The sequence below is a fragment of the Schistocerca piceifrons genome, chromosome 2 (genome assembly GCF_021461385.2).
Source record: "Schistocerca piceifrons isolate TAMUIC-IGC-003096 chromosome 2, iqSchPice1.1, whole genome shotgun sequence".
Lineage (NCBI taxonomy): Eukaryota > Metazoa > Arthropoda > Insecta > Orthoptera > Acrididae > Schistocerca > Schistocerca piceifrons.
Genome location: NC_060139.1, coordinates 842,607,933 through 842,621,103, shown reverse-complemented (window position 1 = coordinate 842,621,103; position 13,171 = coordinate 842,607,933). Strand labels below are relative to the sequence as shown.

The 13,171-nt window shown below is 42.4% G+C and overlaps 1 protein-coding gene across 1 annotated transcript in view; it reads right to left on the bottom strand.

The window, feature by feature from the left end:
* The window catches only part of LOC124776758 (methylosome subunit pICln), a 78,287-nt gene that overhangs the window by 54,608 nt on the left and 10,508 nt on the right, over positions 1 to 13,171 (bottom strand). Inside the window, exon 2 of the mRNA XM_047251893.1 lies at positions 7,411 to 7,556. Coding sequence (XP_047107849.1) covers positions 7,411 to 7,556 — 146 coding nt within the window. The remainder of the gene's footprint in view (positions 1 to 7,410; positions 7,557 to 13,171) is intronic.

Genomic DNA, 13,171 nt, shown 5'->3' with positions numbered 1-13,171 from the left:
GGTTCCGTCCCACTGGCAAGTTGCAATCGCGGCCAGTCTGTCCTCCTGTCCAATTACGGCTCAGAGGCAATGGATGTCAATCAGGTCGATGGTGACAATGCTGTGTTCCTGCACCACTGTTTCTGACAAGTCGTCTCTAGTTCACACCTGTTATGGTGTCTCCACTGCATCAGGGTCAACTCCAGCTGTCAGTCATCCCCAGCATCCTTCCTTGCTTATATAGGAACCGAAAAAGTTGTACATTCAGTTGTGCATCCAGAACCACATTGTACAATTCCCACTGGATACTGGGGCGTCAGTGACTCTGATTAATAGAGGCATGTTCAAGAAGCTCTGTTCTCCGTAACTTGACACGCCAACACAGGCCCTGACTGCATACAATGGGGATTGCATTGCTGTCCTGCACACCTGTACTTTGCTGATGCACTACCAATCTACCTCTAAGATACTCCCAGTCATGGTGCTCCACTCCTATGGCAGGCCTAACATTTTTGGCCTTAATGCCTTTGACATTTTTGGTCTTCAGATCTCAGATAACGTGGCAATGATTAACTCTTATGACAGTGTCACAATGTTCTGTGACAAATTCCACCAGCTTTTCGAGGACTATCTGGGTAGGGGTAAAGATTTTTTCACACAGATTACCTTGAGGGATGCAGCCCAGCTCGAGGTTCATAAAAGATCAGGAAGTTCCTCACGCTATTTGGGACACTGTTTCAGCAGAGTTGTGTAGGGGGTCCTTACGTCCATTTCCGCTAGTCAATGGACATCCCCCTCGTCACTGTCCAGAAACCTAATGGCTGCCTTTGCCTATGTGCCAATTTTAAATCCACCGTTTAAGCACAGTCTCTCAGATTCCTACCCTCTCCCTCGGCCCGAGCAATTAATGGACAAATTACAAGGGATCATGTTCTTTTCCAAGATTGATCTCCAAGATGCTTAACTGCAACTTCCGTTGCATGATAAGACGAAGTCCTTCCTCATCATCAACACTCACATTGGGCTGTTCCAATGTCAGCACCTCCCCTTTGGCAGCCCTTCTGCCCTGGCCATCTTCCAACAATTTCTGAAACAAATGACATCTAAAGTACTCCCTGGCACCAATTACCTTCATGCGGAGGAAGAAATATAACATTGTCAGGATGTATACGTGGACAAAGAAAAAAAAATTCCCGGATTTTCCGATTAAAAACACACTTTCTCCCGGGTGAAAATACACTTTTTCCGTGTTAAGTGACAGTATACGCTTCCTCGGCACTGAAAAACTCATCAATCCTTTGAATGTTTATGGTTCTGTATACTGACGTAGTCCACAACTCGTGGTCTCGCTTCCCGCACACCGGGTCCCGGGTTCAATTCCTGGCGGGGTCCAGGATTTTCTCTACCTCGTGATGACTGGGTGTTGTGTGTTCTTCATCATCATTGACTCGCAAGTCGCTGAAGTGGTGTCAACAAAAAGGACTTGCAATACGGCAGCCGAACTTCCCCGCAAGAGGCCTCCCGGCCAACAATGCCATACAATAATTTCATTTCATACTGACGTAGAATTTCCAGGCACTTTAGAAAACGGAACTCAGGGAGGGAAAGCACGTTTTGAAAGACCTTTGATGTGCAGCAACATGCACACTGCATATTTTCGTATTACGAAGATATAAATTTGAATTCCACCAAACACAGCATGTCAAAATGATTCAAATGGCTCTGAGCACTATGGGACTTAACTTCTGAGGTCATCAGTCCCCTAGAACTTAGAGCTACTTAAACCTAATTAAACTAAGGACATCACACACATATCCATGCCCGAGGCAGGATTCGAACCTGCGACCATAGCGGTCGCGCGGCTCCAGACTGTAGCGCCTAGAACCGCTCGGCCACTCCGGCCAGCCCCCATGTCACTTTCCAAAGCATTGAAATCAAGATTGCGATGCCCTTTGTAAGCCAGTCATAGCTCATGTCACATGATCTCGCGAGCTAATGACAGCATAGGACAGGTGATGTAGTCAGCCAGTAGCAAGATCATTCTTCAGTAGTGCGAACACACAAATAAGAAAAGTTAACGGTTTAAATTTATATACATAGAATTCACATATAATATTAGTCTCTAAGATTAATAAGCTGGAAGACAAGCTAAGCTTCCACATATAATGTTGATCTTTTTTGGGCATGTTACACTTTAAGATACATCACACAAACGTCCCAGTAAAATTTTTAATAAAGACGTAAATGTCTGATCTTCTGGGCTCGCATTCTTCTAAATGGTCGTCCTCAAACAGTTGATTTTTAAATGAGAGTCAAACGCTTTGTGATTTAAGAAATTCATTGTACATCTCACACACAGTTTATTTTGCCTAAAAGGAAATCTGCTTTGAATGCAACGCTTTTCAAACTACCATTCGCAATATTTTCCTGGACCTGTTAGAAATACAGGGTGGTCGAAAAGTCAGTATAAATTTGAAAACTTAATAAACCATGGAATAATGTAGATAGAGAGGTAAAAATTGACACACATGCTTGGAATGACATGGGGTTTTATTGGGGGGGGGGGGGGGGGGGGGGGGGGGGGGAAGAAGAGAGTTCACAAAATGACCGACAGACGGCGCATGAAAGACCTCTTGCGCGCGTCGTTTGGTGATGATCGTGTGCTCGGCCGCCACTTTCGTCAAGCTTGGCCTCCCAGGTCCCCAGACCTCAGTCCGTGCTATAATTAGCTTTGGGGTTACCTGAAGTCACAAGTGTATCGTGATTGTCCGACATCTCTAGGGATGCTGAAAGACTACATCCGACGCCAATGCCTCACCATAACTCCAGACATGCTTTACAGTGCTGTTTACAACATTATTCCTCGACTACAGCTATTGTTGAGGAATGATGGTGGAGATATTGAGCATTTCCGGTAAAGATCATCATCTTTGCTTTGTCTTACTTTGTTATGCTAATTATTGCTATTCTGATCAGATGAAGCGCCATTTGTCGGACATTTTTTGAACTTTTGTATTTTTTTGGTTCTAATAAAACCCCATGTCATTCCAAGCATGTGTGTCAATTTATAGCTCTCTATCTACAATATCCTGTGATTTATTCAGTTTTCAAATTTATACTGACTTTTTGATCACCCGGTAGGTTCGTTTCAGCAGTTGCAAGAGAGCGCCAGATAACAGGCGTCACAGTGCTTGCGCAGCTACGATGACACAGGAAGCCCATATGTTCGTACGTGTAAAACATTAAAAGATCTTACATTATGTCATAAAAGAAAAAAGACAAAAGAGGATACTTCAAGAGCGTCGGAATTTCAACCCTACAAAAATGCATAATTCGGCTTAAAATGCATGTTCGTATGTAAATTTTCTTGGAGTACCAGTACTTTACTATGGCTTAAAGCCATATATGCACTTGAAATGCAGAGAACAGTTGAAACTAGCCAATAGTGTGAAATTAAACACTTTGTTTCAAATAAATTGACTGAGTCGGCAGAAAAGATTAATAAAAGCCTAATCTCTTTAGCAAACCGGCAAAAATAACTTCATTGTTCTGTAAGGCGATTAATGCTCTACTGTCAAAGGTGGGAATAAAATCTGGAACTAACAACATATTTTAGCCTTCCGTAATTATGTGCACGTATTTTAATTCATTTGATAGCTCCCGGCCACAAAAATCCGTAAAATCCGTTTTGTTATCATTTAACGTGATAACAATAAACGAAGAGGAAACAACAAAATTACTGAGCGTAGACACAGACCACGTGGAGACGACCCACCTCCCCACCACAACTCAGACTGCTCTGTGCATCAGTCCCAGATTTACTTTATTTCTGAACCGGGGCAAAATTAAGTAGTGGCGCCCAGCCACACTTCTGTAATCAGAAGCGGGAGAAGGTACTAATCATACGCAACTCACCTGCGCATGCGCAAGAGCCCACCCGCAACTGCTCAAACGAATCTAATTTAAACAGTTGTCACGTCACGCTCATCGGAGGCAATTTGTTGTTATAAAGCATTGCATAGCCTTCCTGAAGCCTTTGACACACTGCTGTTGGCAGACGCTTGTATGAGCATTGTTTTATTGTTGTATACGGCGCATTTCCTTTGCAACTCAAGTTTTATTTTAGTTTTTTTTCCTTCTCTCGTTCATGTTTTGTTACAACAGTATTATTCTGCTCTAGCGGGATACAATAATATCTTTTGTTAGAGTATTGGTTCTTACCAGTCAAAATCACAAAAATTTAACTGAAAACTAAAACAATGAAAAATTCCCGGGTTTTTCCCGGAACTCCCGGTTGTCCAAGGGTCGTATACACCCTGATTGTGTATCAGGAATGGATTCACAAGTACCACCCAAAAACATATGCTCTTAATAAGAAAGGGGAATTATGTGAAGTTCCATATTGTGTAAACACATTGAGTTGTTCCAGGATTGCAACTATGACTAAGAAAAAAATATTATTTTAAAACAAAAATTTCTGGAAGCTGGAAGAAAATTAGCATCACTGCAAGTTTTTCTGCTACACTTGTTGGTTTCCTGAGCTAGTTGCTCTTTTTCTTCTGTATGTCACTTTCTGTAAGTTGCAAAGCATGCATAAACTGACTGATACTTTATTTTAGATTAAGTCTGAATTGTGTGCTGTAATTTAGAAGATGCCTATTAATCAAAATGTTATCACAATTTACAATGTCAGGTGCCACAAAATACTATCAATCTTCTCCTTCTACCTCCTGTTGAGGAGCAACAGTAACATTACCATGTCATCCTCTTCTCGTTGTAAACCATCTAAGTAGCTTAGAGTCAAATCCAGTTCACCCATGCTTCTTTCTATCCCATTGCCAACTACCCTCTGTGGCTGGCATTGGGCCTGTACCTTGGGGAACAGTGGCGGTTGGGGCTAAGTTTCAGCCATGTTGCTGTCTACCTGAGTGGCAAAAGATGGGCATGACCAGCTGCAGTTGCAGGTAACAAACGCACCTTGGACAACACACCTTAACCATTTTTTTTCTCAATTTTATTACTTTCTTTATTAGAGATTTTTTCTTGTTGACTCATTGCAGAACATCTTCATTTCTTTCTTGACCGATCCTTGTGATCTTCTACAGTCTCTTGCAACATCACATTCCAAAGGCTTTTAACATTTTATTTCTGTCTTCCCCAAAGTCCACTGTTTGTACCCATAGAGAGCTGTGTTATGGCACAGTACAGTAAGGGGTAGAAATTAGAAAAAAAATCATCATTAAAATGCACACTGCCTGAGGCAAATTCAAGTCAAGCCAGAAACAGAGGCGAAGCAGGAAGCGAGCCATTATGTCGCAAGTGGGTGTTGTAGATGTCACTGTCTGTCAAGAAAGAAATAAGCATTCTGCCAAAAAGAAGAGGGCAGAAAACCAAAGGAAGGAAGACAAGCCTATTCGATAGCTCACAAGGCATGTTGCAAGAAACTTTATATATTTCCTAAGAGCACATTGCAAGGGACTGACACAGCAGTTAAGTGCCCATTAAGCGAATGTAGCAGAATAAGGAAGACACATTTTGTCATTATGAACCGAGCTTTATCTCAGAGTCTCACGTTAGCTCCCTTTAAATACTTGTACTACAGTTCTTGTCACGAGCTGATAATTGAGATCAATGGCGTTCCCAGTGATAGCAGTTGAGTCCCTAACTATGATACTATAGTGAATCTACATCCTAGATGCTCCAGCAGAGTCTATGAACAAGCCAAAGATGTACTCAACATGATGGCCTTCACTGGATTAACTTCATGCTGTTCACTGTCTACCATCTACTGCTGCCTCTAGATCACATGTCCCAGATTAAATTCCTGGCTGGGTCAGATTTTCTTCCCTCGTTGACTGGTTGGCTGTATTGTCCCAATCACTTCATCTTATCTTCATCAACACACAAGTCACCAAAGTGGCGCCAAATGGTTGATCGATCAATCTATCATTCATGATTTCGCCTGATTCCATCAATATTTGGGCATTTGTTTCTCCAGAGTTCATGCAAAGCTACTTGAAGCCTCCTCTATTATCTTCTTGACTGAAGTCCTTGTTTTCAATGGGTCTAATTTCTACCGGGCTGCTATAAAGTTCCACCTCTCACATTATTTTCTGCTTTTATTACCTAATTATCTTCTTATTCTCTGATCATCATTCTCCTAATTTTGCGCTCCCTAAAATAATTGACTGCACTGACTATACTGATACGTACAGGTTTGGCAACCTCAGTTCACTACAACTAGGTGTAGAGCCACCACTTTTAGTAGTACAGTCATATTAAACTGCCTCACAGCTGTGGGACAGACTGGATTCCCCATTAGCATCTGCAACTGTTACTACACTGTGTGGAGTCATTACAAAATGCTCTCTGCTTGTTCAAATGTGTGTGAAAACTATGCAAAAATACCACAACATTACATTGTACTTAACCAACATTCATCTATATGCTACAGTCATCTGGAAACATAAAGAAGACCACAGGAAAGTATTATGGACCGAATTAATTTGTATTGTTATACGAGTTATATACATTTGCAATACCCATTAAGAAAGTATGTGATGCTTCTTTTCTATATAAAAAGTACGAGGGTCATCCAGAAAGAAATGCATCACTTCCTTTTTCTTGGCCAACAAGAATGGTACAAATGTGAAACTTTGCGTTACAAGCAGCATGTCGTCATTTGATTTCTCACTGTAGAGCAAGAAACTGTTGGCAACATTCACAAGCATTTGCGTGCAATTTATGAGGCATCTGCAGTCAACAGAAGTGCGGTTAGTCACCGAGCAAAGAGGGTGAGGCCATTATGAGAAGAGGTTTTTCAAGATTTGCAGCATTTGGGGAAGCCATCCGTGGCTCTCTCACTTGACACGATACAACTTACTGATGTGCTCACCTGTGGTCCCAAGAGACAGCACCATTAATTCTTAAGCTTAAGTAAACAGGTTAAGCTAACTCAAAAAGCGCTTCCAGTTACTTCGGTGCCATAACAGCTTAGATGGCTGATTGATTTAACATGACAACGCTTGAACTCACACAAGTTTGAGGCCTCCGGAACACATTACTAAACAGGTTTGGAAAGTGTGACCTCCATCCACCCAACAGCCCTGACATAGCTCCCTTACTTCCACTTGGTTGGGCCATTAAAGGATGCCATTCATGGAAGACACCCACAGTGAAGAAATGACTTTGTGACCAGAACAACAAATGGTACCGACAAGGTATACATACCCTTGTGTACCACTCGAGGGAGGCCATACAACGAGAATATTATGAGGAAAAATAGGGAGTGCAGAAGAAACATCATTCTTTCTTGTGTGTATGTTTAATTGTGTTCAATAAATAACTACTGAAGAAAAAAATGTGATGCATTACTTTCTGAGCGAGCCTTGCATAATATTGTTAATTGAATGAAATTGAACATCAACAAACCTTCTGCATCTACGTGTGTGTCCAACATGATATAAAGGCACTCCTGTGGATGTGACTGCAAATCCCTTGATACTGCATGGAGAGCAATGTGAGGGTACTCGAGAGAAAATCCCTGGCCAGTGGAGTTGTTTACCCATGACAGACGACTGAAACAGATAAAAATTATGCCTTCATTTTTGTATGATTGTAACAGCCCCAAAAACACTAAACACAAATAATCTTAACTAATTGACATTCATTATTACTGACTTAAAAATATATGTACGAGATCAGCTTTGAGGGAGGCCACCACAAACTTTGGAGTGTGTGTTTAAAAAAAACTACCTGGAACTCCATCCTCTGACAACTAAATTAAGAATGTAATTAACACTATCAAAAGCAACAACTTTGATGGGGCTAACAATATCACATGTAAATTACTGAAATCCTCTCTTCATGCAACACTATCTAGTCAAAACTATCCAGATACCTTTTAATGGACAGTAATATGATGTGTGTCCATCATTCGCTTTTATGACGGTTTGAACCCTGCTGGAGAGACATTCAATGAGGTGACTCAATGGCTATGGAGAAATGGCATCCTCAACAATCAAAACCAGAGGATGTAGTGATGTTGGACACTGGAGTCTGGAGCGAAGCAGACCTTCAAACTTTCCCCAAGTGTTCCCTTAGGTTCAGGTCAGGACTCTAGATAGGTCCATCAATTCAGGAATGCTACTGTCCACAAACCATTGCCTCACAGATGCTGCTGTGTGACAGAACGCACTGTCATGCTGATACAACCATCATCTCTGAACTATTCCTCTGCTGTACTCTGTACATAATGCTTAAAATGTGTACACCTCCTTTTGCGTTTGGTGTTTTCTTAAGTAGACACACCCTAACCACAAAAAACATTCCCATACCATAACACCTGGTCCTCCATACTTCACTGCTGGCACTTCCCATAACAACAGATCACATTCTCCAGGCATTCGCCAAACCCATACAAGTTCATCAGATTGCCACAGCGTATAGCGCGATTCATTGCTCCCAACTACTGATTTCCAGCCACCCCCTGTCCACTGACATCACTCTACAACACACAGACACTGCTTAACACTGACTACAGAAATGTGTGGCTTATGAGTAGCTGTTTTAGCACTGTATCAATTATTTTCAATGCCTTACACACAGTCATTATATTAGCTGGACAAGTGTAGCACTTTTGAACTTGTGAGTCATTCCTTCCACTGATTTCATGTGATTTTTTAAAACCACCTTCTGCAATGCTCGACTACTGTTGTCCATCAGCACACAAGGTTTGCATCATCTTTATTTTGCTGTGGTTGTTCCTTTGTGTTTCCACCAATAGTTGACTAAGGCAGCTTTAGAAGGGTTGAAATGTTCCTGATCGATCTGCTACTCAGCTGACATCTGACGACTAGCCCATGCTTTAAGTCACTGAGCTCTCCTGACCAATCCAGTCCATTGTTACTGCTTCTTTACAGACAACATAATACTCCCTTTCATACTAGCAGGTCTGCTGCCTCTTCAGACATCTAGGGGTATATTCCGCATTACATATTGCTGTCCAGATAATTTTGATCAGGTCGTGAATACATTATACGAAAGAAAGTCAAAGTTTTAATTGTCACCTCAAATAAAGTCACTTTAAATAAAATTATTTAAGTAAGTTTTTGTTTCTTTGCAGGTATACATTTGCAGCGCTGGTACATGTTCAAATCTCTAAGCCACAGTAACAGTGCCACTAGAGGAGCCAGAACAAATTGGTGCAGCACACCTCCACTCTATCAATGAGCAAAGCCATTTCATTATGGCTCCTCTAACAGCATACTCTGGTACCATGGTGCGGGGACTTCTATCTGGCAACATAGAATTCAACTGGCAGCAGCAGTGCACCCATGCGACAAATAAGAGTGTCAGGATTCACAAGCTCCTAACACTGTCTAGCCCATGATGCGTTATTGCAGTCTAAGGTGCCTGTGCACTTTAATTGCAAATGATTTGTGTTATCACTGCCAGTGCAATATGTTTCTTAGTAGCTAGCCAACTATAAATAGATAGTAATGGCATATGCAGAAGAACATGGACACAGAGCAGCTGAGTGACATTTCAGTCATGATTGGCGGGAACAACTTGGCGCGGGGGGGGGTGGTGTTTGGAGAGAGAGAGAGAGAGAGAGAGAGAGAGAGAGAGAGAGAGAGAGAGAGAGAGAGAGTGTAAATGTGCATGTAGAGGACTCAAATAAAGGCCAAATGACTTTCAGGGATTTTAAACGTCAGTTCAGTTTTATAAACTAAGGATCATTTTAGTCTGGGTTTGCAATCTAATAACAACAATGGTAAAACGTTATTTTTTTTTTAAAATTGCTTAAAAATTTCAAGAGTATCTTATGGTCTGTAAAATATGGTATTCCCCAACAAGCCAAGATATGCTATTGTAAGACCCCTTTAAAACAAGGCAGTGAGAGAGATGGTAATAACTATTAACAAGTCTTGTTGTTAACACTACCACATTAGAAACCATTACACCCGTAAAACAGATACCTATCACAAAATAAAATAGTTAGTCGCAATTTGGATTCCAGAATTTCTCCACAGAAAACTACTTTTTTCCAACTCACAAACGAGATTATATACAATTTAAATAACAAAATATTGCCTTGCAATATTTCCTGCAATTTGTCAAAGTATTTATTTTGCAGTCCACAGTATACTCCAATGGAGACTCAAATTCTTTGGCATCATAGATTATGTTAGTATAAGTAACACCTGTGAAAGCAGCCATGTTTATATACCAACTCTGCTGTAACCATTGTTCAGCTTTTTATATTGGTGCGACTACTGACCAGTTGTCCACGAGGATGGATGGCCACTGTCAAATTGTGGAAAAGAACAAAGTTGACCACCCTGTAGCATAACACACAGCTGTACAAAACATACTTGATTCAACGGCTGTTTCACAACTCAGGCCATCTGGATCCTCCCCTTCACCACCCACTTTTCAGAACTGCACAGATAGGAATTATCCTAACAACACTCCCGATATCGTCCCACCGCCACACCTGTCAGCACTATCCTGCCACTCTAGTCCTTGCATGCTCCACCAGGCAGCAGCAATTCCTCTTTCTCCCACCCGCACCTTGCTTGCAATCTCCCCCACCTTCCCCACCTCGTTCTGGATTGTTGCTCCCTTTCAAAGCGTATCTGTTAGTCTGGCAAGAGGGACTGGAAGTAGTGGTCTTGTGCTTGTGCGTGAGTGCTTATGAATATGCGAGCACCTCTTCTCTGAAGAAGGCTTTCATCAAAGGCTTTGATGTAACAGTCTTTTCATCAAGTCTATCAGTAACTCATTACGCCATTTTTACGGTAGCAGTAATCTATTCTTTTCATAGTACTATTGATGTGACAACCTGGACTTTCCACTGTGATTTTTCCTAATGAAATGCAGAGTGTCACATGCGGCAGGAGACAGCCCAACCACAACCACCCTGCCTCCACTCCAGAAGTAATTTAAAACACTATCCGAAAATAAAAACCACTTTCACAGAGAACAAGTTCAACTGTCCATGAGTCATCTGACAATATTAGAGGCAAAAAAATCTGGAAGACCATTGTAGTAGGAACTTCGGTCACCAAATGTAACAGCAACACCAAATGTAGCGGGAAGAGGTAGAAGGCGCCGTATTAAGAGGCGTCCGAGCCTTCCAAGTGATTTATTGTTTCCAACTACAGTGCCGCGTTGCCCTCGGTCGGTGTCACCGGGTCCCACAATGCTGAGGGCACCACTTCACTTTCTGTGAAACGGCTTGGCACGGAATGGCTGCCTCAGTGACCCGCACAGCACACTGCTGTGTGACGGCCTTGTATGGCTGTGAAGTCACATCGATGTCAGGATGCGCCGGCAGCCGACTCAGCGGTCTTTGTCCCTGCCACCTCAGCGCTGTTCGCTGGGAAACCGCAAGGCATCCCAACGGCATGCTTCCTCGCTGGTGTGGCTAAGATCACAGCGACAACAAGCACCCGAGATCTGGCAGCTGAATCTGTGGCCCTGGGCCTGGATGTTTTCAGTACATGTTGGGTGGGAGCCAAGACGACTGCCCGCGGTAGTGAGCTGTGGAGTGGCCCACCACTGGCTGCTACGGACCCCGCATCGGCCTCAGAGGGTCGAACCAGCGACCCGCCGTGGACTGGAATGCTGGCGCCTCATCTGCTGCTGTGTGTAGCCGGTGGTGTGACATGTCCCGCCGTCCAGGAGAGCTGCCACTCTTGAATGCTTTATTAGTGAACTGGCACCTATTTATATGTGGCTAAACGTGCCGCTCCGTGTCACGTACTCTTAACGCTTAGGTTGGCCAGTGGGCTCCTTCTGCCTGTGACTTGCACCATGCAAACTGCTGCGCGTACTTTTTCCATCGATTTTATGCCCCTGTGGCCTCTATTTTACTTCGCAACTGCTGGTGAGCGTAACTCACTGTAAACAGGGCCGCACCCGGCTGTAACTTGTGCGCTGCGAAATATTGCACCAAAACTGACTTTTCCTATCCCAAACAGTAGTGCTGCTACACCATGCTTAGCATGCAGAGAACAAAATAGGGGTTGTTTTACATGGGCGAGAGCTACTGTTTGCAATTCACCACAAGCATAGTGTGGGGATAGCTTGTTACATGAAAACATTTAATAAAGGCACTTCTTCCAGGCCTGACTTAATGATAGATTCTTTTCAGAGTATGCTGATATAATACCTTGAGACCTAGCAATAATATACAACAGCTCACTTTACCAAAGATCTGTATCTAAAGGCGGATGATGATGATGACGATTTTGTTTGGTTTGTTGGGCACTCAACTGCACAGTTATCAGCGCCCGTACAAATTCCCAACCTTTACTCAGTCCAATCTCGCCACTTTCATGAATGATAATGAAATGATGAGGACAACACAAAAACCCAGTCATCTCGAGGCAGGTGATCTAAAGACTGGAAAGTTGCACCGGTCACACCAATATACAAGAAAGGAAATAGGAGAACTCCCCTATATTACAGATCCGTATCACTGACCTTGATTTGCAGTAGGATTTTAGAACACATACTGGATTCAAATTACAAATTACCTTGAATAAAAGACTATTGGCACATAGTCAACACGGACATTGTTCTTTGTGCAATACAACTACAGCCAAGTCGGAGTAAGTTGATCCCAGACATTTGCAGCGGGCATGGCATGGCAACTTGGCAGGCTCGCTGCAACCAACAACATAACACAATTTCGCAAATGTCTCTATGGCAATGCCACAGAGTTGTCACAACTCGGCAATGACAACTGTTTTGCCTACAGCTGTTAGTACTTTGCAGCTGAAAGTTGCCAACAGCAATGCGAGATCTTTATTCTCATGAAGTAAAGAGCACTACTGACAGGCGATCGCAAATAGATTCCATATTTCTGGATTTCCAGAAGACTTTTGGTATCTCCTCACAAGCAGCATCTAATTAAACTGTGTGCCTATGGAGTAGTGTCTCAGTTGTGTGTTGGATTCACGATATTGACAAGAAAGTGATTATTCTTAGTAATTAATCAAAAGTCATCAATTAAAACAGAAATTATATCTGGCATTTCCCAAGACAGTGTTACAGCCCTTCTGCTGTTTCTAATCTACACAAACAATTTGAGAGAGAATCTGAGAGGCCCTCTTAGACTGTTTCCAGATGATGATGTCACTTATCGTCAAATAAAATCAGACGAAGATCAAAACAAATTACA